This window comes from Eretmochelys imbricata, chromosome 11 (genome assembly GCF_965152235.1).
Source record: "Eretmochelys imbricata isolate rEreImb1 chromosome 11, rEreImb1.hap1, whole genome shotgun sequence".
NCBI classification, from domain to species: domain Eukaryota; kingdom Metazoa; phylum Chordata; order Testudines; family Cheloniidae; genus Eretmochelys; species Eretmochelys imbricata.
Window position 1 is genome coordinate 69,917,294 of NC_135582.1, and position 27,926 is coordinate 69,945,219.

Below are 27,926 nucleotides of genomic sequence, written 5' to 3' on the forward strand. Positions count from 1 at the left end.
TATCGCTCAGGCGAATGTTTGTGAATACCGATTTGGGCCATATACTGAGCTGTAGCTATTACTAACTGGAAAATGTACATCCGAGTAACATGATCCGGCACGTCAAGCCAAAAATCCATATATTTGAAGGGCAGGAGGGACCAGTAGGATCAGCTAGTCTGAATGACCTCAGACAAAATGTGCACCTGAGGAAAGTACGTTATCGCAAGATCGGCTCTGAATAGTGTGGTGTAAATCTGTATCATTCCATTGAAGGCAATGGAACAAAGCAAAATCGACACCAGCTGAGAATCTGGCCAAACATTTCACTGTATCGCTGTATGTGGCTGTGTTTCCCAATTGAGGCCTGACTTGAATTGTTTCCTTCCCAGGTGGTAATTCACCTAACTGATGGCGTAGATGCTGGAATGGCCCAGTTGGAGGCTGCATCAGTCGCGCTGCAAAGAGAAGGTATTCTGTTAGAGTGCCAGGACACTTACTTTTCATTTTGCTTCATTTTGCTCATGGCTCCTAATAAAAGAGGTGCACTCAGCTTTTTGATGACTCTGTGAATGGTGAGGTCAGTATTAAGCTGAATTCCACACACGCTTGCTGTTTTTAATCCTCTTCCCCTTTGAATAATGCTATGGAGGCGTTACACTGACCGAGACTCTGTGTATGGTATATCTGTCAGCACGGGCAGAGGCAAGCCCATGCTGACAGACTCAGATCTGAATCTGAATGTCTCAGAATTTGGGGCACAGGGGTGGAGTTCAATCCAGGATCCACACAGCTCTTAGTCAGCTTACATTAACTGATCACTTGTGACCTGTGACGGCTGAGGATTCCTGGGATGCTGATCTGTTTCATCCAAAGTGATGACAGCGCAGGACGGGAAATGGAATCCTTCAGGTACAGAGCAGGTCCAGCACTGGCAATGGCCGTGCAAGCCCCGCCCTGTGCTGCTGATAGGGTCTGAAGGGACCAGATAAAGGAATGAGATGGGAGTTCAGCGTCCACACTCATTCATGGACTGATTCTGCAAGCCCTCTGTACACAGAACTCCCATTAGCTGCAGGGCAAGTTCCAGAGGCAAAGAGCTGGCAGGACGGGACCCTCTGCCTTTGCTCTTTCCACCTGGAATTATATATGGGCTAGATTGTACTGTTAAGGAGCAACTCAGCACCGTCACTGGAGACATTCTGCCTCCTGGTGCACTGCGGGCAGTACAAACTGCTACACCCCTTTAGAGAGTGCAGCATAGGCCCAGCACGCTCTCACGGCTGACCATGGTTCTCTCTCCTTCCTGCCCCCTTCTGGGCACAGTGCTCCTAGCGGGAGCATCTTGGGACAGCCCTGAGCGCAGAAGCTGCAAATCTGACCCAATCGTCTGCAGCCCACACAAGAGCCGTGCAATTCCTCGCTCCCTCCCTACTGCACCACCCTGGTATGGGGCCACCTGGAATCTAACCCCATGAGGACAATTTTGGTCATCTGGCCACCTGTCCCCATTGGGCCGAGTAGCTTTATAAGGACAAATGCCCAGCCACCAGGTGTTTCAGCCATTAAATGAAGCAAATTGGAGTCAAGCTGGTGACCTAGAGGTGAAACGCTGTGTGTGTAGCCCATCCACTACCTACTGGCACCTAAACGTGATGACTTTCAAACCCAGAGAGAGGCGGATGGATCGTTAATCCCTTGCATTATCCAGTCCCCTAAAATCATTCAAGTTAATAAACATGTGCCAATATTTTCTTTAGATTTCCAGTTAGACAGACAGGAACAATCCATAGTTAGATTTTACAATATGCATGCTTCCAAATCTTGCTGGTGCTTTCACAGAAATGCATTCTGTTCCAATCCTTCAGGTATAAAGGCGCTCATCTTTGTGGGGCTGGAGAGAACGCCAAATTTTGAGGATGTGATGCAGTTAGAGTTTGGACGTGGGTTCACGTATAACAGGCCTCTCAGAGTAAATCTGCTGGATTTAGATTTCGAACTGGCAGAACAACTTGTAAGTAACTTTGAGCCAACAGCTTGTATAGAGCAGAAACTTTACAAAGACTCTGGCCGGATCTTTGGCTGGTGGAAATCCTCCATCCATGGAGCTCTGCTGATTTACATGAGCTGTGCATCTAGCCCTATAAACTCTTTTGTGTATTTTTGTGGATGCTGCAGTGAATAAAATTAAATCCTGACTTTCTTGTGTGAACTGGTGCTGCTCTATTGATTTCAGAGGAGCTATGCCAGTTTATACTACCTGAGGATTCAACCCAGTACTCCAGATGCGATGCCATAGAACTGGACTATTATTTCCCTGTTCCAAGAAGTTAGATCTCTCTATCTGCCATTTGCATTAGCACTACAAACTTGTGGCTACCTTGCTCTTATTCTGTGTCTCATTAAATCTCTTTAGCAGCGCTGCTTTCTAGGTTTCTTCCCCTGAGTGGATAGCTGCCTTTCAGTAATATTTTTGATAATGAACTAGCTTGCAATTTTATTATTTTACACCCATCTATGTAATCTCTCTAGGACTCTTTGCAATGATTTTCTATCTTCATTGGCATTTGCAGTTGCCCCCAGTTTAGTATCGGCTGCCAGTTTTATGACCTTCCTCGTCCAGATCCTTAATTAAAATGTTAAATAAGACCAGATTTCACACTCATCCTTGTGTTACCTCCACTGGACACTTTGTCCCCAAACCACTACATAGTTGTTTAACATTACCCTTTGGCTTGTAGCATTTGAGCTAGTTTTCAGTCTACCTCTGTGCAATTCAATTTGAATGAATTTTCCTAGTAAAAGGCTGAATAGAGATAGGTGAGACCTCAGTGACAAACAATTTACTTGCTGAATTTTTTTACTGGTTTCCTGCTAATGAACTACGCAAAACTAATGAGGAGTCCGGTGGCACCTTAAAGACTAACAGGTTTATATGGGCATAAGCTTTCATGGGTAAAAAACCCACTTCTTCAGATGCATGACTCCACGAAAGCTTATGCCCAAATAAATCTGTTAGTCTTTAAGGTGCCACCGGACTCCTCGTTGTTTTTGTGGATACAGACTAACACTGATACTTGGTACCCAAAACTAGACTACATTTTATGAATTTGTCTGCTCTTCGAAATTATTTTGTTCCAATGACTTTCAGCCTGCGCAATGCTCGCTGTGAGGATTCGTTGGAGCATTCCATGCTCATGATTCGACATTTCAGCATTGAGATTGATCACCTTAAATCATATGGTATTGTTTCTGGGTGAAACTGGGGCATATCAAGGCCAATGCCCCACTCAACTCTGACTCAAGTCCTTGCATTGGCCCTCTGTCCAGGGGTGAATTTAGATCCTCTTTTCCCCGATTATGTGACCTAGCCTGTGTGAATTACTTCCATTTCTGCCTGAAAAGAAGTTTGCTGGGAGTCTGGCATTCACTTTCCATGAACATGTGTGTACACACATCTTTGCTCGCATGGACGTTTGGGAAGAGCAGCTAGAAATGGTTGCAAATATAGTGTAGGCAAAATTCCATTTAAAAGTGTCTAAAATCCTGGTGAATATTTTTTCTCCATCCTTGTCTGGCTCTGTTTCTGAGGCTGTAGTGAACATTTTGCTAAAATCCACTAATATCCAGGTCCTTACCCTGCAATGAAACCTTGCTCAATGTGGATAGACTCCTGAACTTGTGTAGCTTTCGCTGCAGGATTGGGGGATAAACCTTAGCTCCTTCATGTACTAAATTACTCTTCCTGCAGACCTGTACCTCACCCCGCACTCAAGGATGAATGTTGCTTTGGGAGTTCATTTCCTGCATGAGTTTTTAACAGCTTTCTTTCATTATAGGACAACATTGCAGAAAAAGTATGCTGCCGAGTGCCATGCAAGTGTTCTGGGCAGCGGGGAGATAGAGGAATGCCAGGTACCATTGGACCAAAGGTATGTTACTGCATCTAGTTTTGAACTATCCAAGCTTAGGTTCACATTTCACAGAAATCCTCTCCAGCTTTCAGACCTTTCCCCTAATAAAGAAATATAAATGGAGCACTCACTCACTCCAGCATCCTGCATTACGATTCAAGAGGAGGGTTGAATTTTAGAGACAATCATTTAAAGCAACATTAATGAAATTGTAGGGCTTCATGTTCTATAGTAATGGTATTCATTCAGAATTTCTTCTTAATGCAGTTCCATCTAGTGTCTCCAGTCAGGGTCAGAACCTGACTGTGCTGGGTGCTGTACAAACACGGCAGGAGACAGAGCCTGCCCCATAGCGTTTACAATCTAATTTAAGACAAGACATGACCAGTAGGTGTAGCAATTGGATGGGACAGTGTCGGGAAAATGAAGAATCATAGTGATAGAAAACATGTGGTTGCATAGACTAGCTATCTGCACAGTTTGAGGGTCTGTGGAAGTCGTAATCAGATTATTTAATTTAACTAGTTTCTTTATAGATTATATGACCCAAACAACTGCTCTGGATATTTTGAACAGGGGCTTAAAGGGGAAGCATGGATTGTAGCAAGGAAACCTCAGATATTATGTGGAAAATCAACTGATATGCATTGTTTTTTAGGGTGTTTCAGGTGAGAACGGCTACAGAGGCTATCCAGGCGATGAAGGTGGACCCGTAAGTAACTGCCTAGAGCTATATTGCCTCGGGGGGGAATGAAGGGGGATCTTGACATTGCTCAGATTGTTTCTGGCTGTGGTGGTGGTGGGGAGCTGGGACTTTGCGCCCAACATCCCCTCCTCTGATTGTGGGGCGGGGAATGGGAGGTGCCCTGCTTCCAGCCCCCACTAGTCGCTGGCCTGAGTAGTTGGCCTGACTCACAATGGGGTGTGGAAAGGTGTTAGAAGCTAGGGGGAGCTGGGGAAGGGTGTGCCTTTCAGTCTCTGGGCCACTCCAAGGGTGGAGCACACACCTGTTTGCCACCCCTTACTCAGGGCAGAGCAGCTTTGGCCACAGCCGAGTTACATAGAAAGCCAAACAAACAGAGCAAACACCCTGCCTGTGTGCAGCTAGGGGAGTACTCCAAAGTAATCGATGCTGACTGGAAGAAATGTGGAGTGATTGTGCTGCCCTTTTCAGTCCAGCCTTTGGGATATCAGACAGTAACAGTGATGGTGAAGACAATAAGTCCCATGATTTTAATTTCTCCTCATTAACATTATCGCCTCTGAACAGTTACTTCACCCTGCAGTCATACATAAACTAGGAAATAAACAGCCCGTGATGCACAGCACCAGATGGTGAGATGGAGGTCAACTGACTTTTCTCATCCATCTAGCAACATAATAGAGAGAAGCCAAATTCTGCTCTCAGATACTATGTGCCATGGGAGTTGTGTCTGAATAGTTAAGGGCAGGATCTCATTACCGAGCCATCCAGAATCCATTTTCTTTTAGGAGAACCTCGTAACACAATTCTGTATTTGAGAGGCTAGAGACAATTTAGCAAGAAGATATTCTCTTTCAATTGCTTCCTAAGACTAGGGTTGGCCCCCCACAGGTGGTGACCAGGGTCATTGGCAGGATGCTGTGAGGAAACTCACACTGCAGCTGCCTGACCCTGTCAGTTGCTGACCTCTGAAAGTACTGTTAGATTGTATCATGTAAACATGCCCAGCCCTTATAGGCATCTTCAGTTTCTGGTACAGTAAAACCACAATCCAAGTGTGTAAATACACAAAGTTAGGGCAAGTAGGGTGTATCGTAGACCATTACTAATTGCTCCATTCCTACATTAGGGTGAACGGGGTCCGCCAGGTGTCAATGGAACTCAAGGATTCCAAGGTTGTCCTGGTCAGAGAGGAATTAAGGTATGTTTTTAATGAATCTCTAGAGAATACAGCCACATCCTAAGTAGGTGTTAAGCAGTGTAGCTCCATTACAGCTTATTCCCCCAGCTGAGGATCTTATGCAAAACTAGGAAAGGGCTATTTCCATAAGACAGAAATATGGTGCCTTCAACATATGTCACAGTATCAGTATTTCATAGCATTGTAATGTGAAGGAACAACACCATGCAAAGTGCTTAAACCCAATATCACACAGTCTGCAGACAAAAATAATGTTATCATTGGGAGCCTTTGCAGCTGGACCATAGGGGAGAGAGAAGAGAGGAGATTGATTTTCTTGACACCATCACCATGTGTGAATGTTGGCTCAGGGCTGGGATTATCTGTGGGAGGGAAACTGCAATTGGGAGGCAGAGAGCAAAGTGAGAAGATGACTATTGTTTTAAATGGATGTATTGAATAATGGCTCAGAAAAAGGGACAAGAAAAAGCAAGAACTTGGGGAGATTTGCAATTTTTATTATAAATATTCATAGATTCTGAGGCCAGAAGGGACCATTCTGTCACATGCCAGAGAATTTCTCCCAGGGATCCCTGTTTCAAACCCAAATCTTGTGAGAGCACTAGAATGTCTCTCTTAGAAAAATATCCAGTCTGGAACATCCTTTGGATACAAATGTATTGTGGCTCAGAAAAGGGATCAGACATGAGGTCATTAGGTAGAGGAGAAGGGGATTTGTTTAAGGAGTAAACTATTTATTGAGGCCACTGGCTAATATAGACATTACTTTGTGATGCATCATGAGAATGGGGGAGGGGGCCCAATTTCTGAACGCCACTTTATGGGCTAGAGTGTGCCCTTGTCTTACTCAGCAAAGTAAGATGAGGAAAGGGCAGTAAAAGCTGCACTCCAAAGTCCCTGCTAGACTGAGACCTACCCAGATCTTGGGTCCAGTGTGGATTGCACCCCGTTTTCCAGATGCTCCCTGTGGTGATTGAGTGGGGTGGGGAGGGGTTGGAGAGTGGGCGGACTCTTGGATGTCCACCCTCTGCCGCCCACTACTTGCTGGTCAGGGGAGCTGCTGGGTGGAAGGGAGAACTCTGTCAAAGGCGGCAGAGAGAGGGTTGTAAAATTCCTTCACAGGGCGGTTCAGCTACATGTTGCCCCTCACTTCAGGCTCAATCCGTCCTCAGCTCTCCTCACACTTGGAAAAGTTCCTTAGAAAACAGCTGTTGGACGAAATAGGGCGGCTGGCTCCCGTAGTAGATTTTTTTCCAAACTCTTCATGCTTATCTGCTGACTTAGCGCACAGTCCAGCTCTGGTGCTTAACTTGTAATGAAAGAAATTCCGGGGCTCAAGAAATTTGTTTACTTTCATAATTGACACACCAAGCCCAGAGGCACCAGGGCTATGAACTGCCAAGCCCAGAGGCACCGGGGCTATCAACTGCCAAGCCCAGAGGCACCGGAGCTCAGCCCTGGCACAAATTAAGTACTGTCCAGCTCCCACTGATGCCAGCTGAAAGGCTATAAGGATGCAGATAACCTGGCTGCCTCCCCTTCTCACTTTGAGTGGGGGAGGTTTATGACCCTGGTTTGAGTGCCCCATCTCTCCCTAGCTGCAATCTCTGTGGGAAGTGTCTAGGGGAGAGTAACCATCTATTTTTTGTCATCTTCAGGGCTCCCGCGGATTCCCAGGAGAAAAGGTACGTGAGCGTGTTACAAACATAACGACAGCGACGGGTAGCACGCATGTGTGTGAAATATTTCCTCTTTTCACCTATGTGTACATTTAATCATTTGTACCATGCTTCTTTTATTATTCTGTAGGGCGAACTGGGAGAAATCGGCCTGGATGGCATAGATGGAGAAGAAGTAAGTCATTTTAATGAGCTCTCTCTTAATGAGCTGCCATGGTGCTATTCCCCCTAAAGCAGCAGAAATTCTGCTAACGCGTTTGTCTTTGGCAGGGTGAGAGAGGCCTACCAGGCGCTTCTGGGGACCGAGGCAGTGCCGGCAGAAGGGTATGTTTTATTATATACACTGTTCCAGAACGGTTACACTCAGTGACCCCAGTGCTTGGCTGGGGTTGAGGGACACACCACACAATTTGGGAGGGATTGGGTTTAAGCCACTTTTTGCTCTTCTCATCCTAGGCTGGACGTGCAACAGTCTGGTCCCATGGTGTAAGAGCAGCCTGAAGGCTGCTCTAAGTTACATCAGCTCCCTGTATTCTCAAGGGATTGTTACACCAGCTAGGGATTGCTGGGGCAGAGGGAAGCCCTGGGCATGCCCCCTTTCTCCTGCCACACCTCTTATCTCAGCAGGGAGTTGGAGAGCATAGGAGCCACTATATCACCTGTACAGCAGCAGGGAACCTCCTACACTGGGGAAATCCTCCCATGACCAACTATACCAGCTGCAGGGCTGCGGTGTGTGTAGCTAAGGATCAAAGCCAATATGCTCCCTTTCTTATGAGTGGCTGAATACTTTTTATTCATTAAGACTTGTACCAAAGCCAATAGCAGTGGGCAAATCCAGAGCCAAAGGGACTCTCCCCAGCAGTGATATGTTTTATTCCATGAGTCAAATTCACATGGCTCAGCTTGATCCTGCATTCCTCACTTCATCCTTACGGGAGTTTCGCCTGAGAGAGCAGAGAAGGATCACAGTTGATGTGCTGAGTAAATCTACCCCATATAGGCAGGTGTGTGAGCCCTTTCTGCAGCGTTTCTAATTTTCTGTATATCTCCTGAAAGGGTGATAAAGGCGTAAAAGGAGACAGAGGAGAACGAGGTGACCGAGGGCTTCGAGGTGATCCGGTAACTATACTTTAGTCTTTATAAAGATTTACGCCGGCTAGGCCTCCCAACTCTGCCCTCGGCACGGATTAGCCTACAAGGATGGTTCTTCGTTCCTGCTGCACCCAGAACTCCAGCTGATGGGGGGCTAGATCCTTGGTGCCTTGTAGCTCCCCTAGAGTCACCAGCTGAGGGTCTGGCCCTGGCTGTGTTAGGAATGTACAGACTGGACAAGAGCTGGCTGCGCTGCTACCCCACTTCCAGAGGACAGGCACATGGCAAATGGCCATTGTCACATACATGTCAGTAATACGCCTATTTCCAGGAGCCTGCCAGAATGTGGCCCACTGAACCTACCGAGGATGGCGGCTCAATGAGATGTGCAAGTAAACAGTACAGGTTGCCTGGTAATTAAACGTGAGACACGTTCCTGTTTTGAAACCCAAAGGTGCAGTCTGAAAATGTGATGCTGAGCCAGAGCAATATAAGAAGCACACATGGGCCAATGCTGTATTACATGGCTGATGAGAAGAGTCATAGAACCATAGAATATCAGGGTTGGAAGGGACCTCAGGAGGTCATCTCATCCAACCCCCTTCTCAAAGCAGGACCAAACCCCAATTTTTACCCCACATCCCTAAATGGCCCCCTCAAAGATTGAACTCACAACCCTGGGTTTAGCAGGTCAATGCTCAAACCACTGAGCTATCCCTCCCCCTGAAGTGAGACTCGCTCGCATAGGGACTTGAACCCTGGACCCTCAGATTAAAAGTTTGATGCTCTACCGACTGAACTATCTGGGCGCTCTGTAAGCTATCCGGGCGCTCTGTCATCTAAATAGACAGACCTAGACGTACTGTGAAGGTGGTAAAGTAGTTGCCATACGAAGGCACAATCATACTGAATCATACCTGTTATGTAAGTTACTGTGGGCACAGGAAAGCCCCAACGTAGTAGCTGCCTGGGCAGAATCAGCGAGTGGCTAGCACTTGCCTCTCGATGTTGACTTTATGTTAAACTGGCCATTTATTTACTTATTGGAAACATGGCTTCATTATATGAAATCCTTTCCCCATTCTTATTCCACTCTTGCAAGATGTCTCATGTCCCCAGCCACCATTGTGATCTATTTCATATAATGTGTTAAAAAATGAAACATGGATGTTGAAATATGATGGACTGTTTTACAGCGCGGGATGTCTGCCTCAGTGCCCCACTTACACCAGTGGGTTTCATTGCTTCTGCTGCTTTCAGGGCGAGACTGGACTTGATAACACACAGCGAGGACCCAGAGGCTCAAAGGGTGAAATTGGACCAATGGTAAAGTATTGAGATTTTTTTTTTAAAGCATGATAGAACAAATAAAGCAAGAAAATAGGACATTGCACACAATATTTATATTTAGGAGAGCTGATCAAAATTTTTCAGAGGGCATATTTTCCCTCTGAAAAATGGCATTTTGTTGAAATTGAAACTTTCTGTGGGACCATGTCACGTTTAGCAAAATTGGATTTAAAACAATTTGAAATGAAGCCTTATTGGAGCAGATGGTTGCAATTTCATTTTGAACCTGTTCTTCATTGAGAAATGTATTTCTTTTATATTATTATACATTGGAATATACCATAATAAAAATGGATTATAATATAATATACATTCTCATTTTTAATATAGATTTTTTAAACTCCAAGATTGGAATGAAACATTGTGATTTTATCCAAATGCAATGCTTCAATCGGTGTGAAATGATTTTTTTTTCAAAAATTGTGTTGAGCAAGAAATTATTTTTTTTTTTAATATTGGAATTTCCTATAGAATGGGAATTCTGAGTTCTGACTAACTCTAAGATGTATGTCAAGGGCATGATCCAAAGCCCACTGGAGTCAATAGAAAGATTTTCCATCAACTTCGAAGGACTTTGGATCAGTCACTAATATAGCTGGTATGAATGTTTAATTTTTGAGAGCTAAACTGTGTTCTGCTTGCTAGTAAATCTCAGGACTCTTATCTCAGTCTTTCTTTTACCGTAGGGAGAACCTGGACCAGATGGGGGGGCGGGTTCCCCCGGTGGAGTTGGAAATGATGTGAGTATCCTTAGTTATCCTGGTATTGTAGACAACCCCTCCCTCTCAAGGAAGTATCTGGTGCTATGAAAAGGATCTTGAAGGGTCAATTAAAAAAGTGTAAAAAGGGTGTAAAAGTACACCAATGGAACCTAAATGAAAAAGACATTGGTCTGTCACTTCAATCAGTGCTGCTTAATCATGAAAGGCCATATTCTGCTGTCTTTTCTGTCCTTAATGAATCAAAACTCCCACACTGCCAACTCAGTGGGAGTTTTGCCTGAGTAAGGACTGAGCAGAGATTTCAGGATTGAAACATACATTTTTTCATTTGTTTAGAGAGGACTTAGACATAATATTTAAAGAGTGCAGTTATTTTATAGAATTAGGCTTGTATTTTTATTAGACATGGGCCCAATTCAAATCCACCAATCTGAACATCCCAAACTGTGAGAAAGTTGGATAATAACGTTGCAGATTAGATCTCTCTCTGATTTAGACAGTCAATATGCAAAGAGAAGTAAAATTTTACCTATCAGAACAAAAAATCATTACCTAATTTTGAAACAAAGTCAACTTGACATGTATCATGTGTGTGTGTCTTGGATCTACAACATGTATGTCAGAACTTGATAGCACTGCTGAGCGGACATGGGGTGCAGAACAGTTCTCAAAACTGAGGCCTGATTCTGCTCTCGGTTATACTGTAGAGAAGATCTGGGAGGTATACCAATGTAAAACCAGTGTGAGAGCAGATTCAAGTAAATCTCTCCCCCAATTCACAGCTCCATCTTGCTCCCAGCTGAGGGCTATGCCCTAATGGCATGGTATACCTGAAAGAATATTGTTGCATGGGACAGAATGGTGTTATTAGCTAGTAGTTTGCATCAGAGCACCTGGTATATTTGACATGGCTCATGTTCACAGCAGTGAATTCCTTTTTGAAATGGCCATATTGAGTTGCAGAACCAGCACACATCTCTGTGTTCTCTGGGCTCCATTCTAATCTCATACACCACAAGGTGCATTTGTGCGTCTCTTCAGAAAATTGCAACCTCCTTTTAGATGTTTCAGCGGAGCTTTCAAGAGCTTGTGGGGATGCTTATTTGTATGTTTGGGATCAAAAGAGATCCCTGAAAGTGTAACTAAGATGGACCCAGACTCAATTGATATAGGGTCTGCTATTGTCCCCAGGCCACGTGTTATAGTGAATGTGCCTCTTCCGATTCACAAGTGTGTATTTCATGTATTTTCATTGCCGATATTACAGTCGGCAATATTTAGGACCAGGTCCTCAGCTGGGGTAAACCCAGTTCATGTCTGAGGAATCTTGTTCACAGAAAAATCTTGCTTCGTTCTGTGCCTTACTTCATATTTTCCTTACAACTCTAAGAGGGAACTAAAAAATACCAAGCAAACCTCAGGGGGAAAAGGCCTTGTGCTTTTCCACCCTTTCCCTAGAGTTTTAAGGTCAGGCTCTGATCTCATTGCCATTGGAGGAACTCTGTTGATGCCTGTGGAGTTTACGTTGGTGTGAAAGACAGCAGAAGAAGGCCCATCGTTTTTAAAGGGCAAAAAGGAAGTCGTTGCTATTTCAGCTGGCAAGCCAGAGCTCTTTGGAGACACCTTTCTCTGCTTCTCTGTTGCTTCCATGCTGTGTACATGGTTAAAGGAATCCACAGACCACAAGCTGTGAGTATTAGATTCAGTTGCTTGGCATAACATGTTTTGTTGTGGTTTATTGATTCACAGGGTAGTTTCGGAAGAAGAGGGCCCCCAGGACCCAAAGTAAGTGTCTAGTGTGTTGTGTGGCAATGTTGCACAGGTGGCCGGTTTGCATTGCAGACTGTGTAAGTGGTACAGAGTTGATGTGTTCCAGACAGAGTGACTTGCACAGTAGTGCTGGAAGTAGACTTGGGTTTTGTTTCTCTCTTCTTTTCTTCCACACCTCCCCCAAACTTACCCCCTTCCTCACATTTCTCAGCTCCTTCCCATCCTGTGGCTGTTGTGAGATTAGACTCCACATCTGCAAAGTGCAGGCCTATTCTACTCTCTCTTTCAGTCCAGTCACCAGACACAACGCGTGGGGGACAAGGAGCAATCTCATATTAAAAAGAGCAAGAAACAAACCCCAGTGTTGACTTACCCTCCGGTCATGTGTTCTGAAAGTAAAGGAGAAGCATAAACTGGCGGAGGAGACAGTGAGCAATTAGAGGAGACTGAAAAGAGCTGAGAGAATACTTGACAAAATTTCCCAGGATTCATTGCTTGAATAGAATAATGGCATTGATTTCAGCTCCAGGGTCTCACTCCTGTCTGCTTTTGTTACTATTGTGAACACATGTATTAGCCAAATGTTCATGGAAAGAGCAAATTTTAAGTGACTATTTGTGAAATTCAAATGTTGAATTTCTCAGCGTGAGTTTTCATATTGGAAACCTGAGCCTCACAATTACACCCAACAAAGCATGTTGACTACTTTTAATGTAGGAAAAAATAAAGTGTTAGGAATCAAAAATCTAGTGCCCCAGGTTCCCTGATCTCCTGTGCTTCGTAAGAATGTTGTGCAGTTATTTATTTAGCACGTGCCCATGTGTATTACAAATTAATTTCTGCACTGTCTGGGCCTGCACTGCACTGTGTTGTGTCCTCCATCCTACAAGATGCTGAGTCCCTCTTAAGAAACAGCGAGTGCCCTCAACTTCCATTGAAGCAAAGGGAGTTCAGAATGCTCAGCACCTGGCAGGCTCAGGTCATTAAATGATAACCCTACAATGGTTTAACATAACTGGGGTAAACTGGGTGAAATTCTCTGGCCTGTGTTAGACAGGAGGTCAGACTGGATGAGCTAATGGTCCCTCTGGCCTCAGATCTATGAATCAATTATCCTATTGTACTATGCAGTGTAAACCCAGGAATCCAGCCCTGCAGATCTTACTCCAGTGCTTTCATTGCAAGATTTACCTGAGTAAGGACTGCAGGATTGGCCTTCGCATTTGTAAGTCAGTTACGGTAATGGGACTTAAACACATATGAATCAGTAAGAGAAATGAACCTCTTAATGCACATGATTTACTGGCCTTAAAGGGTTAATTTTCATTGTGCCTCATTCTCATTTATAGTAAAGTCTCTTTACATCGCCAGAGCAGTGTGAAGAGGCCTTAGAATACCCAGTCATCAGAGCCATTGTTCTTGCTAAAGTGGAAGACAAGCTAACAGGAGCTTAAATGTCTCTACATCAGCGATTCTCAACTGTCTCTGTACTGTGACCTCAGGTTACAAGAGAAAAAACATCATAACTCCCCTCCCATCTAGCCATAAAGAAAGGGAGGCTAGTTGGGACTCACTGAAAATTGTTTGTGACCCCAGATCTTCCCATTCTAATCTGCATTATGTTGTATTTTAAGGGTGCCAAAGGTGCGCCGGGTCTACAAGGAACCGTGGGAGAACAGGGTACAAGAGGGCCACAGGTTAGTAAGTTTCACAAACAAAGTTCCTGAACAGCCTAAATATGTTTTCCTTTGCTATGTTGCTTCCTTTACCTTGCTACTGCAATATGCTTCAGCTTGCCTTGTTCTGGGTAAATGTCTTTGAGACCTTGTCCATAACTGCTTCTGAATATTATGGCAAAGTGACTATGATCTGTCGATTGCACTGTGGCTGACAGGGGCCCCGATTGCTCTGCCCCAGGACATGAGTCACTCATTATATTTATGGTGTGTTGGTCACATCATGAAACATTGGAACTGGTCCCCATGGTTTTCAGAATTGTCTTTTAGTCTTGTAACTTTGGTTCTCCCTCCCAGTCTCATTTTAACAATATTATCTCAGTCTTTTAATATTTTATACCTTATATAGTATTTATCTTCTCCATATGCAGGGTCCTCCCGGTCAGATTGGGACTCCAGGTCTAAGAGGAGAGCAAGGCATTCCTGGCCCAAGGGTAAATATTTCTTGTTCTTCTCATTCTGGGAGAAGAAACTTACTGCACCTGATTTAAATGAAGTCAATGAGAATCTTTCCATTGATTTCAGTGGGACTTTGAATGAAGTCCAGTATTTGTCTTTCTCCCCAGTACCCCAGGCCTTGCAAAAATAATTCTATTTGAAGCTCATGCTAAGGTTCCCCAAACTACTGGTTTAGACATGAACATGAATTTGAAATTCATTGGGTCAAATTCTGACCAAGTTCCAATCTTTTTACAGGCAAACTCCCTGTAATAGGGGGCTTGGAGGGCCAGGTGGCTAGTGGTTGGAGTACTTGACTTCCGGCCCCCTGCTTCTCTGGTCAAGGTGCCTAAGTCTTTAAGGCAGGGGGATAGGGAGAAAGAAGAAAGAGTTACTGAGGAATTGAAACGCATTTAATCTACAGACAGGGTAGATTGATATTAACAATGACACCAACTCAGTTTTTCCACTCAATTCCCATTAAAATCAATGGGAACTGGGCATCTGAGCCCCTAAAGTGGCTTTGATGGATCTCAGTCTTAATAGTTAATAGGTGATTTCCACTGTTGAGCAAAACCTTTTGATTGTTTGGTGTGGCTGATACACACGTTATTAATAAATAATGCTAAATGAGCTATGGAGCTAGGCCCCAATATTTAATTTCAATGTACTGAGCTTTATTGACATGTTGCAAAATTTTGGCTCTTTTCTTTCTATTGTAGGGCGGTGGTGGTGCTGCCGGACCACCCGGGGATCGGGGCAGGATTGGTCCCTTGGGACAAAAGGTACGGTGAGCATCAATATTGAGCATCAGTGCCTAAAATAATAATGAAAAGCTGCTGAATATGAGTTTAATCTCTTTTTTTAAACATACTGGCAATCAACATGTTCAAGCAAAATTGTGATTTATCATCTTCAAGAGTTTGCATAGAGTGGAACAAAGCAGGGTAAAGGCTAAGCCACTGGCTGCTTTACTGGAATCCTATGTCATTGAACTAGAAGACACATTTATTAAAATAAAAACAACTTTGAGATTCATAATATCCTGGGCCAGATCCTCAGCTGGTGTAAATTGGTGTAGCTTGATTGACTTAGCTGATTTGCACCAGAAAATGATCCAATCCTTTTTTTCGTGATCCGTATCACTGTTATGCCCTCTTCATATATACCCATTGGGCCACCAAACCTGCTGTTATAACTTCGCCATGGAGTTCGATCAGCAAAATGTCTGGCCCTTTGTATTTTGGCCTTATTGTTGGTACGCTCATAACAGACAAATGGTGGCACTTATTACTGCAGCTTCTGTATTTCACACAGTCTCTGAAATCACTGGATCAGGCAAAAGGATAAACAGTGCTATGGCTTTAGCCACACATTTTTAGTTGTGTAAACATGGCCATGCATTCCTGCTTGTAAGGGACCATTACAGATGCATTTGTAGAAAAGAACCAATGCATAAGCGGAGAGATAAGGGCTTAAATGAATACTCCCTTTTTCAGGGTGAACCTGGTGATATTGGAACAAAAGGACAGCCTGGATTTCCTGGGCCTCGAGGAGAGACAGTAAGCATTGTCCTGTGCAGCTCTAAAGGATGCTGGGCTAAATCCCATTCTGGTATAAATGTGCAAAATTCCATCAAAGCAGAAAATTTAGTTTTCTTGTCCTGCCTATGGTCCTTGTATTTTACATGGTGACATATAAAGAAGAAATATACATCATAGTTTTACTCTTGTGTGAACATTTTTTTTTAAATGGCAATCACTCTCTGGAGGAGTCTTTACGTTAGCTGAGGGGATACTATTAAGTGATTTTTTTTTTTGCCTCTTACTATCTGTTCCTTTATACCTAAGAATTCTTCACAATGAGCAAGAACAGGTGTATAGACCAGTGCAAGAAATATTATCAGCTCTATGGGGGATATTCACCCTGTTGCCCCGAAGTGGTAGCTAGGTCTCTTTCTGGCCCATTGCACAGAGCATAGATGTATACCCTACTTAGCAGTCACCATAGTTCCTACCATTCTCAGCTTAATACAGATTGCAGTCCTAAAAGTCAACTGTAGGAGGGATAATGGTTGGTCATCTAAAATAAGGAGGAACAAACACGTTTGGGTGAATGTTTGCAGGATCAGCACTTATGTAAAGTTAAGCATATGCATAAGTATTGGTGAGATCAGGGAAGTGGTGCTCAATCCTGTTCACACTGAAGGCAGTGGCAAAATTTCCATTGACTTCATGTGTGTTGGATTGGTTCCCCTGGTTCCTCTAGGAATAGAATAGCTATCTGATATACTGGTTCAGAGAGACTTCTGGTTTCTTTTGAGCAACTTGATATACAACCAGGGTAAAATCCTGGTGCCAATGAAGTCAATAGTTAAATTCCCATTGACTTCAACGAGGCCAGATTTCACCCAGAGTGCATATGCACCAAGCCTGGTTTTAGTTTTATATCTTTGTTTTTACTTCTCTCTAAGTAACTAATTCTAAAAGGGCCTGATTCAAAAGCCTCTTTCCATTGACTCCTATGGACTTTGGCTCTGGACTAAATGGATTTTTGTGACTCTTACGTTGCACCAATAATCCTTGCACATGTGTTACATATTAATGCTTTCATCTTTGCCAATTTTAGGGAGAAGATGGGCGAGATGGAGTCGGCAGGCCAGGACCTAAAGGCAAAAGAGTAAGCGCAGCCACAACATGTCTAACAGTATCGCTTCAAGGACCTTAAAAACCAACCGAAACCCTGGCGGTAACAAGGACCTCCATCCTCCAGTTGGATCCACACGCATGGAGAGTGGGGGTGTCTAGTTGAAGTCAGTGGGGTTGTGCATAGGAACAAGGATCTGCTCTAGTGCGTCTGATTATTGAATCACAACAAGATGCTGGTCAAACCCGTCCTCCTTCATATGTGTTGGGTGCCTTTGTGCTTGTTAGCTCCTCAGTGCAGCTTGTCCGCCTACTGATGGCACTTTAGAAATAGCAGCATCGGCTGTCATTTCAGTCTTGTTTGATATTAACAGTCCAATAACAATCAGATTTTTAAACCAGCTGCCATTTATTCTCTCTTGATCATATCAACATTATGAGCCTGCAGTTTCATTCACTTTTCCTCCACCGGTTCTTTTCCTTCATACATTTGCTTTGGACCTGTCTTCAGAAGCAAGATTAATTTTTTTAAACCCTAAAACTTTTCTGTTACTACAGGGTGAAACAGGATTCCCGGGATACCCAGGGCCAAAGGTACCGTTGAGCTTATGTAACTTCCCTTCATGTTCTGCGAGAGTAGCAAATTTCTGTTTTATATTATCTTCTGCTACAACTCCTGTTTATACTGTTTTCTAAACAGGGCGCAGCTGGATCTCGAGGTGGCGGTGGAGGTCCTGGCCCTAAAGGAAACAGAGGCCGCAGGGTAAGTTTTACCATGACACGGTTTCTCATGCAGTCCTTTACGCAAGAACGGAGTAAAAGCCTGCTTAGCTTCAGGGCTTTGTGAGTTCTGCACAATGTTTTTTCCTCATTCACGCTATTCTGGGGGTTCTCCTGCTCCCAATGATTGGGATTGCTAGGCTGCAGCTTTGGGAGAGTGATCGGTTGGGCCAGATTTTGCTCTTCGTTACACTGGAGCATGCAGCCCTGTTCAGACAGTCCCATTCTTCCCGGGGGAGGGGACTTGCCTGCCACAGATAGACTAATTCAGCCATTGGTCTGAAGAAACCCTGCACATTGGCTCCACGGATGAGGGAGGAGGTGAACATGTACCAAGCTTTCCGGCTGGCTACTCATGTCTGGATTTGCAATTAGAGCATAGACATATTGCTCTGCTGTATATAGTACTTGTAGTCAGCTGGACAAAGTTATTCCTCAGGAAGCCACTTTTTTATATTAGTGCCTTTATTCTGAAAAATAATCCACCATGGGAGGTTATACCGGTTGTATTTCAGACACCTATTCCTTAGTGGGACTGTACGCTACAAAGCTCATAACTCATTAGCACCTACGTACCTCCAGTGAGGTGCATAGGACTCTGTTCTCCTTGAAGAGCATTCGGGACATTCTTCTAGTCTTGTGTTCAAACATATCAAATGTGGATTGGTGATCTTTACTCTACTGTTTCTCAGGGGAATGCAGGAGAGCCTGGGGAACCAGGTCAGATCGGAGTGATTGGATACCCAGGACCACCTGTAAGTGTTCATTGTATTTACAGCTGGTCTAGTAGATTGGCTTCACTGTCCCCAGAGAACTTGCTAATTTCCCTTTCCATTAATATATAGCATGTTTGCCAACAACTGAAATAAGCTCTATTTTTCCTCCTTTTATCTTACACTCTGGCAAATTCATCCTCCATTATCTTGGACATGTTGCATGTTTCCTTTGGGTCTAGTGAGGATAATGGGATCCTGATTTCATTGTGCTCGCTTTATAAATTCCTAGCTTGTTGTTATCACTGAACAATGTTCATACATGCTCCAGGTTCAGTGCGTGACGCAAGGCACTCTGAGAAGGCTAGCAGTGAAGGGCTGGTACATGCTGAGAAGTTTATCAATGTACATTTCTTTGACATTTGGCCTTTAGTTGTTCCACGTGGGAAGTTTCCTTCTCAGCGTTTGGTCAAATAGAAACCACCCAAATACACCAGCTAAATCCACCACCCCTTAACAATGTCATAAGTACTCGGGAACTTCTCTCGCAGGGCTCCTGGGGACAGGTTGCCAAGCCTGCAGCTGCACGGACCCTGGGTGGGAGGTAGAGGTTGTGTGGCTACTTGTTTTCAAAGTGGCAGGAGGTCACCCATCTGCTAAATCTGCAGGGCTTTTTGTTGTATCCCCTTTCCTTACTCAGCATGCCATTTTTTCTTCTGTGCGGACTACCTGTGACTAAGTGAGTCCTGTGCTACCTAGTGCAACATGTGGAATAGCAGCTGTTCCATTGCACAGCCCAGTAACACTCACCAAAAGTGGTAAGCAAGTTGCTTACTCCTGGGTATGGACGTGGAGCGGCCTACATACCCCAGCACAGGATTGGGGCCTAAGAAAACATCCTGCGTCTCAGACACCCAGGAACATAATACGTTGGGAGATAATCAGTTCTGTTTAATTAATTACATGCCATTTATACTGGCTGGGCCTGCCTGTTAGCCATTGTTTTACAGTCATTGAAATGCATTGCCCTGAATCTGTTCTCTGGCAATCGTCCCAGGGGAGGACTGCCAGGACGGTTCATGCTCCTCACCAAGATGGTACGTAACTCTCACCCAATGAGGCAAGCTGGGTGTGCGTGTGGGGGAACGTTTGTAACTGCCTTAGCCCCAGTGTGCGTACTCCTCCAGGGCAAGGCACAAAGTCACCCTAACACTCAAATGGGTGAAATTCCCCCTGTGCCCAGGGCCTGCACAAGGTCTGTGTAGCACTTCATTCTCACATAAGCCCTATGCGGAGATCCTAAGGGATGGTGACCCTCTGCACAGGGGTGAATTTCACCAGGTGCTTAACAGTGACTGCAATGATTTAGATGAGCAATAAGAGCCCTGCATGCCTGTAATACAACAGATCCTTGATTTTATGAGCTCCTTCATCTCCAAGTAGTTTGTAAAATAGGGATTCTACTGTATAACATTGATAAGGATAGAAAGTTTCGATTTCTTCCTGGAGATGGAAATTAAAATATACAGATTTTTGTTCTTACTTTCACATGCTCATTGGCTGAATAACAATTTTAAGTGACTTTGGTATAACATCCCATCAATATGTATTGTAATGCAAGCTTTTTTTTAAACAGGGGCTTAAGGGTGAAAGAGGCGAATCCAAAGATGTAAGTTGAATATTACTTCTCTGCCTCCATCTTGTTCTGAAATACCTTTTGTTTGATGGCGTGTTTATCTCTCTCTCTCTTTTCCTTTTCCTCTTTTTTAAAGCAATGTGTACTTATCCGGAGCATCAAAGATAAATGTCGTAAGTATCTCTGTGCTGTCGTGTTTCTGTAGCTCACTTGTGTGCTGATCATGTTATACAAACTGACCCAACTAAATCACTTTCTTTTAATTATTTACAGCTTGCTGCTATGGTAAGTCATTTTGATTGTTTACTGCCTAGTAGTAATTTTTATATATATATTTATTCAGGGCCAAAGCCTCAGGCGATATAATACCCTCCGTTGACTTCAATGGAGGTAAATTGATTTACGCCCTCTGAGGATCTGGTCCTTGCTATTTAATAATATCATCTAATATTAACTGTTTTAAACCCATCTTTTGGGTAGGCCCCAAGGAATGCCCTGTGTACCCAACAGAACTGGCATTTGCTATAGATACCTCCTCAGGTGTCAATAACAACATTTTCAACCGAATGAAGCAGACAGTGCTGAGAGTGGCTAACAACCTAATCATTGCCGAGAGCAACTGCCCCCGGGGTGCCCGTGTGGCAGTCGTGACCTACAACAGTGATGTCACCACGGAGATCCGTTTCGCTGATGCCAGGAAGAAAGCCAATCTCCTGGAACAGCTTCAGAACCTCCAAATCACCCTGACGACAAAGCAGCGCAGCCTGGAAACTGCCATGTCCTTTGTAGCCAGAAACACCTTCAAGCGTGCACGCAGTGGCTTTCTGATGAGGAAGGTGGCTGTGTTCTTCAGCAATGGCCCAACAAGAGCATCGTCACAACTTAACGATGCGGTGCTGAAGCTGTACGATGCTGGAGTCACGCCAGTGTTCCTTACTGACAGAGAGGATCGGGCTCTCATAAATGCACTGCAGGTTTGGACCACTCATTGCTGCTCTTTCCTTTCTGCTTGATGAGCTCTGTCAGCTCCCATGGAAGTCAGTGGGCACGTTTCTATTGACTTATGTAGGCATCGGCTCAAGCCTTTCAAATGCCTAGTTCCGAGCAACATTGTCAGGACAAACAACAGGCTTCATGCATATTCCAAAATTCTTTCCCAGTGCAATGCATGCTGTGGAACGAGAATATTGATTCTTTGTATTGTGGTAGCTCTTAGAAGTTCTAGTCATGGACCAGGACCCTATTGTGCTAGGAACTGTACAAAAACAGTCCCTGCCCCAAAGAACTTACAGTCTCAGTAAAATACCCACACGAGTACCTCACTCTTAAGGTACTGATGTGAATGAACGGCATTTTGTGAATGAATTGGGTGAGAGGTCTCTCATACACAGAGAATAAGAAATCTCTATACTGTATGTTGAAATACAACTTAAAATCTGAGTAAGCTCCAAAGAAAGTATTATTATTTATTAGTATCCCACCCAGCAGCACCCAAAAGCCCCAATCGCCCATTGTACTAGGTGGTGTACAAACATAGCAAGAGACAGCCCCTGCCTTAAAAACCATACAATCTAAACAGACAATACAAAAGAAGGGGTGGGGTGGGGGGAAGAATGGAAGTACCACATTATTATCCCCATTTTACTGTTGGGGAACTGAGGTCCAGAGAGATTAAATAATTTGTCCAAAGGTCACACATGGCATGTATGGCAGATTAGGGAACTGAATCCAGCTCTCTAACCCCCAATCCAGTGCCTTAGTTCAAGACTACCCTTACCCTAAGAAGTTTATACGTTTAAAACTTATAAATATGTGTTATGAACCCTGTGTTTTTTGCTTTTGTCTAAACCAGATGAATAACAGTGCAGTGGGACAAGCTATTGTCCTTCCTACCGCTGCGGTTCCACTTAATCAAACCATTAGGAGACTACTGACATGTCACATTTGTTTGGGTAAGGCACTGGGTTTCTCCTCTTTATAATTTTGTTTAGTTAGGGCCTTGTCTTACATGAGTAGCCCCATGACAGCCAATGGAAGTTTTGGTGTGATGGAAGCACAATCAGGAGTCAGCCGATATGCAGTATGAGGTGGGATACATTCACATTTCTATTTTTTGCTGAGTTGTTATGTTTGAGAGAGAACATTCAGCAAAAAGGGTTTGGATCACACTGCGGTTTAACACAGTGGTTCTCCAGCTTTTGCATTCTGCAGATCACATCAGATGTTCATATTCCTTTCATGGTCTGTTTCCTCTTCCAATGTCTCAATCCCCTGCTTCTTAGTGCTCAAAATACTGCCTTCTCCAGTTGGCTAGAAAGAGCTTGACGGACTGCACAGTGTGAAATTCATTGATTTAGTAGACATGTGTTCAAGTAACTGAAGATGCCTCGGGATGAAATCCTCTATATATGATATATAACCTACTGCTTTCTGCTTGAGCCTTGGTAGTATTTCATATTATGAGGGAATTAGATTGTAAGAGCGATATAAAAGATATGTTCAGTAGCTGAATAGATACAATTTGAGCATATTACTACATAGCTACGTGATATAATTAAGGAAAATTGTAATTGATTCAGTTGCACCTACTGGAACTAATGCTTAATTTATGCCAACAGTGTGGAAAGAAGCAAAACTATTATTGGATTTGCTTTTATAGCAAAACTATTAATACACCAGGCATATGACATGCCAAAGTATTTTATGGGAGACCACATCTGTGATATTGTTGGATCTCGTCAGAAAATAGATTATAACTATGTCAAGGAATGATTGTCTTATGGACGTGCACATGAAACAGGATGTATTTCTTTTCTAGATGTATGTGATCCTGATCCCGTCTGCGGCGTTAGTCCTAGTTCTCAAAGGCCTTTCTTCAGAGACAGGAGGGCAGTCCCCACGGACGTAGACATTGACATGGCATTCCTCCTGGATAGCTCTGAGAGCACCACTCCTTTGCAGTTCAACGAGATGAAGAAGTACATTTCCTACATAGTAAATCAGTTGGAGATCAGCTCTAATCCAAAGGCATCACAGCACCATGCAAGAGTGGCCGTTCTCCAGCATGCTCCTTATGAATACGAAAGCAACTCAAGCTCATTGCCAGTAAAAGTAGAGCTGTCCCTAACAGATTATAGGTCCAAAGACAAGATGATGGATTTCATTCTGAACCAAATGGCCCAGCTATATGGCACAAGGGCTCTGGGAAGTGCAATTAAATACACAATGGGACATGTTTTTGAAAGTGCACCAAACCCCAGGGATCTGAAAGTCATGGTTTTGATGATGACTGGAGAAGTTAAAAAGCAAGAACTTGAGCACCTTCAAAGAGTTATCTTGGGTGCCAAATGCAAAGGGTACTTCTTCGTGGTACTTGGCATCGGCAAGAAAGTGAATGTCAAGAATATCTACAGCTTGGCTAGTGAGCCAAATGATGTGTTCTTCAAATTAGTCGAGAAGCCGTCTGAGCTGCATGAAGAGCCCTTACTGCGCTTTGCGAAATTGTTACCGTCGTTTATCAGCAGTAAGTAGAACATAGCACAGGCATGGGGGAAAGTGGAAGAATAAAGATGTTAATATGATAATGCAGCTTGGAGATGGGGACAGCATGAAAGTACAGAAAATTAGCAGTTGTTGGCATGGCTTTTTTGTCTTATTTGATTTTAACTAGAGATGGGCCTCAAGCCCGAACTGCAGATCTGAACACCTGAGGATGTTAGGCAAGTTTGCCTCTGGAACCAATCAAGATGCCTGGTGCCTAGGTCCATACATTAAAATTCTGAATCTAGGCAGCTCAGCTCTTTGGGGACCTTTGGCTCTGAATCTGCATTTTGCAGTTTCAAGTCAGCCCTAATTATAACATTTTTTTATTCTTTCATCTTGTAGATGCAAATTGGTTCCACAGAAAGGGAGTTCTGGGCTGGCTGCTTTGGGCAGTGCAAAATCTTTCGTCATACTAAGTCTCTGGTGGCTCAAAGAACCACAGTGATTGAGGAGATTCTCAGGGGCAAGCCCAGGGCAGCTTTGTTTCTTGCTGTCCTGTAGCACGCTGGAAACTCACTAAGCATGCTCTCCTCTTCACCCCAGCACCCCACCCTGGCGATATCTGAACAGCTCAAATGAGGAATTACCGTTCTCTGAGCGTAATGCTCAGGCATTTAGTGATGTAAACCACGCTGGCCAAAGATTCAGATCCCAATAGTTTTCTCGGCCCTTTGTCATTCAGAGGCAGTAACCTGAGTTCCATGTAACTTGCTGTGCATGGCTCCTTTAGAGGTGCCTTGAAAACCAAATCTCTGTTGCACCAGAAATGCCTGTCAGCAAGTGTAATGTTACTGGCCTCAGCTGGTGCAAATGGTCACAACTCACCATTAACTTCAACTTATGCAAGTTGAGATCTGGCCCACTGAGAGGAGAATTGGGTGCTTTGCTGAGGCCATTAGCTCTAGTGTTTATGTTCACCCTCTTGGGGTTCTTCACAGCACTGTCTCTCCTACAATACACAATCTGCCTGCTGCAGTACCAAAAGCAACCCATTGGGCTAACAAAGCCTAAGTGTTGGGATTTCCCCCTGCAGACTCCACAACTACCCACCATCATACAGTCTCGGCACCTGGGAATAAAATAGAATCATAGAATCATAGAATCATAGAATATCAGGGTTGGAAGGGACCCCTGAAGGTCATCTAGTCCAACCCCCTGCTCGAAGCAGGACCAATTCCCAGTTAAATCATCCCAGCCAGGGCTTTGTCAAGCCTGACCTTAAAAACTTCCAAGGAAGGAGATTCCACCACCTCCCTAGGCAACGCATTCCAGTGTTTCACCACCCTCATAGTGAAAAAGTTTTTCCTAATATCCAATCTAAACCTCCCCCACTGCAACTTGAGACCATTACTCCTCGTTCTGTCATCTGCTACCATTGAGAACAGTCTAGAGCCATCCTCTTTGGAACCCCCTTTCAGGTAGTTGAAAGCAGCTATCAAATCCCCCCTCATTCTTCTCTTCTGCAGGCTAAACAATCCCAGCTCCCTCAGCCTCTCCTCATAAGTCATGTGTTCTAGACCCCTAATCATTTTTGTTGCCCTTCGCTGGACTCTCTCCAATTTATCCACATCCTTCTTGTAGTGTGGGGCCCAAAACTGGACACAGTACTCCAGATGAGGCCTCACCAATGTCGAATAGAGGGGGACGATCACGTCCCTCGATCTGCTCGCTATGCCCCTACTTATACATCCCAAAATGCCATTGGCCTTCTTGGCAACAAGGGCACACTGCTGACTCATATCCAGCTTCTCGTCCACTGTCACCCCTAGGTCCTTTTCCGCAGAACTGCTGCCTAGCCATTCGGTCCCTAGTCTGTAGCGGTGCATTGGATTCTTCCGTCCTAAGTGCAGGACCCTGCACTTATCCTTATTGAACCTCATCAGATTTCTTTTGGCCCAATCCTCCAATTTGTCTAGGTCCTTCTGTATCCTATCCCTCCCCTCCAGCGTATCTACCACTCCTCCCAGTTTAGAACTGTGGTTTAGAAATATATGTTTAGAGTGGTTTAGAAATATACGTTTAGAACTCTGCAGCTTGATTTCCCCATCTCCGCAGGAAGGAGGCCTAGATCCTTTAAATTGTCAGAAAAATATTACGTTTCGCTGAGCCTGTACTGTGGGAACACATGGGTTTTGTTTAAGTACAGCAGGGTTTAGGCATTATCTAATATGCTTAACCAATGTATTCTTATGGTTTGTCCTGATATAAATCTAAAACTTATGATCCCCATGGAGCTGTTGCTGTCTTGAAATAATAAATATACCGTTTTAAGCAACAGCTTAATTTCTTGTAGTGATCAATGGAGCTGGTGCCAGAGATATTATAATATAGTCGTTAACACAACATTCCAACCTAAACCAGGTCCGCTGTCTTTTGTGGCCAAAGTGAGATCAATGTGGTTAAATTAACATGAAATAATTGTTATGCTGAGTTGATTAATCATTTTTTTAAAAGTATTACCATTATTAAAAAACAACATTTCACATTGAGCTGTTTCTCTCTCTAGGTGAAAACTCTTTTTACCTGTCTCCAGACATACGGAAACAATGTGATTGGTTCCAAGGTGATCAGTCAGCAAAGAGCTCTTCTAAATTTGGCCAAAAAACATTGTAAGTAGGAGTTTTTCTGCAACAGATTGGGCTTGGGAAGCCAAATCTCTGAGGGACAAGCACTGTCTTCATATTCCTTGTCATATTGAATTAAACTGAATCCTGGATCTTCCCACAGGGCATCTAAGTGTTCATGAGCCTGCTGTCCTTAGTGCTGTAGCAAAGGAGCAGCACATCTGTCTTTAGATAATTTTGATATACAAATATACTATGTAGAGTATAAAACTATCTTCCTCGTTTGGACCAAGATTTCCAAAAGTGGTTGATGGTTTTGGGTGCTCAACTTGGCCCACCGTAAAAGGACCTGATTTACAGAGACCAGTTGCTCAGCACTGTCTAAACACCAGGCCCTTCTTAGGTAGCATTTCCCAAACTTTTGAAAGCTGATCCTCTGCTTCAGGAAAATGAAACCAATCACACTCCCATTCAACCTGGCCGGGTGGTGTTAAAAGCTGATCCCTCTCAATTTATACATCTCCTGCTCCAGCTAGTGCTTTGCACTCCCTTAGGGGGCACTTTGGGAAACACTGCTTTAGGGGGTCTCAAGTGGGACACCGCAAAAGTAAGACACTCGCTATGACTTGCATCTTTGGAAAATCTTGGTCCTGTATTTTCCTAAGCAGATTTTTTTATGTTAAATTTACAAGTCATGTCAATGGACCCATCCTCCAGGTTCTCTCTTCATGAAAATCCCAGTAATTTGAATGAGAATTCCAGGTACAGAGCAAGCAAGACAGCCTAATATACCTTGCTATTCATCTATTAATTGTGTATCTTTCTCTTACTTCACTGGCATCATTGTAAATCACTGCTAAAATGATTGTGCTATCATGGGATGTCGTGCATGGTAAGGGTTGTTGCCTTTTCTCATACCACAATCATGCCATAAAGCATGGTCTAGGTATACTTGTTCCTGCCTCACCATGGTGGGCAGGGATGGAGTAGATAATCGCTTGAGGTCCCTTCCAGCCCTACATTGCTATGAGTCTATGTGTGGCAAGATGATTCAGCTTGTATGGTGATAGACAGGATAGAAAAACCAGGACAGGTATGTCTGAAAATGAGAACAATGAATTTCTTTTTAAAAGCTTATACTATAGCAGGGGTGGGCAAACTTTTTGGCCTGAGGGCCACATCGGGGTATGGAAATTGTATGGTGGGCCATTAATGCTCACGGAATTGGGGTAGGGGTGCAGGAGGGGGTGAGGGCTCCAGCTGGGGGTGTGGGCTCTGAGGTGGGGCCAGAAATGAGGAGTTCAGGGTGAGGGAGGGGGCTCTGAGTTGATGTGAGGGAAAGTGTGGGCTCTGGGGTGGAGCTGGGGAGTTTGGGGTAAAGGAGGGGGCTCCAGGCTGGGACCAAGGGGTTCGGAGGGTGGGAGAGGGATCAGGGCTGGGGTAGGGGGTTGGGATATG

At 44.0% G+C, this 27,926-nt stretch overlaps 1 protein-coding gene across 1 annotated transcript in view; it reads left to right on the forward strand.

Moving 5' to 3' along the window:
• COL6A3 (collagen type VI alpha 3 chain) overlaps positions 1-27,926 on the forward strand; it is an 87,480-nt gene that overhangs the window by 31,717 nt on the left and 27,837 nt on the right. Inside the window, exons 12-38 of the mRNA XM_077829481.1 lie at positions 372-450; positions 1,848-1,993; positions 3,819-3,911; positions 4,552-4,605; positions 5,726-5,797; positions 7,456-7,482; positions 7,607-7,651; positions 7,747-7,800; positions 8,536-8,598; positions 9,832-9,897; positions 10,608-10,661; positions 12,393-12,428; positions 14,048-14,110; positions 14,521-14,583; positions 15,310-15,372; positions 16,087-16,149; positions 17,216-17,266; positions 17,791-17,826; positions 17,933-17,995; positions 18,705-18,767; positions 20,362-20,394; positions 20,498-20,534; positions 20,635-20,646; positions 20,842-21,335; positions 22,214-22,313; positions 23,180-23,884; positions 26,411-26,513. Of these exons, the coding sequence (XP_077685607.1) occupies positions 372-450; positions 1,848-1,993; positions 3,819-3,911; positions 4,552-4,605; positions 5,726-5,797; positions 7,456-7,482; positions 7,607-7,651; positions 7,747-7,800; positions 8,536-8,598; positions 9,832-9,897; positions 10,608-10,661; positions 12,393-12,428; positions 14,048-14,110; positions 14,521-14,583; positions 15,310-15,372; positions 16,087-16,149; positions 17,216-17,266; positions 17,791-17,826; positions 17,933-17,995; positions 18,705-18,767; positions 20,362-20,394; positions 20,498-20,534; positions 20,635-20,646; positions 20,842-21,335; positions 22,214-22,313; positions 23,180-23,884; positions 26,411-26,513 (2,738 nt within the window). The remainder of the gene's footprint in view (positions 1-371; positions 451-1,847; positions 1,994-3,818; positions 3,912-4,551; positions 4,606-5,725; positions 5,798-7,455; positions 7,483-7,606; positions 7,652-7,746; positions 7,801-8,535; positions 8,599-9,831; positions 9,898-10,607; positions 10,662-12,392; positions 12,429-14,047; positions 14,111-14,520; positions 14,584-15,309; positions 15,373-16,086; positions 16,150-17,215; positions 17,267-17,790; positions 17,827-17,932; positions 17,996-18,704; positions 18,768-20,361; positions 20,395-20,497; positions 20,535-20,634; positions 20,647-20,841; positions 21,336-22,213; positions 22,314-23,179; positions 23,885-26,410; positions 26,514-27,926) is intronic.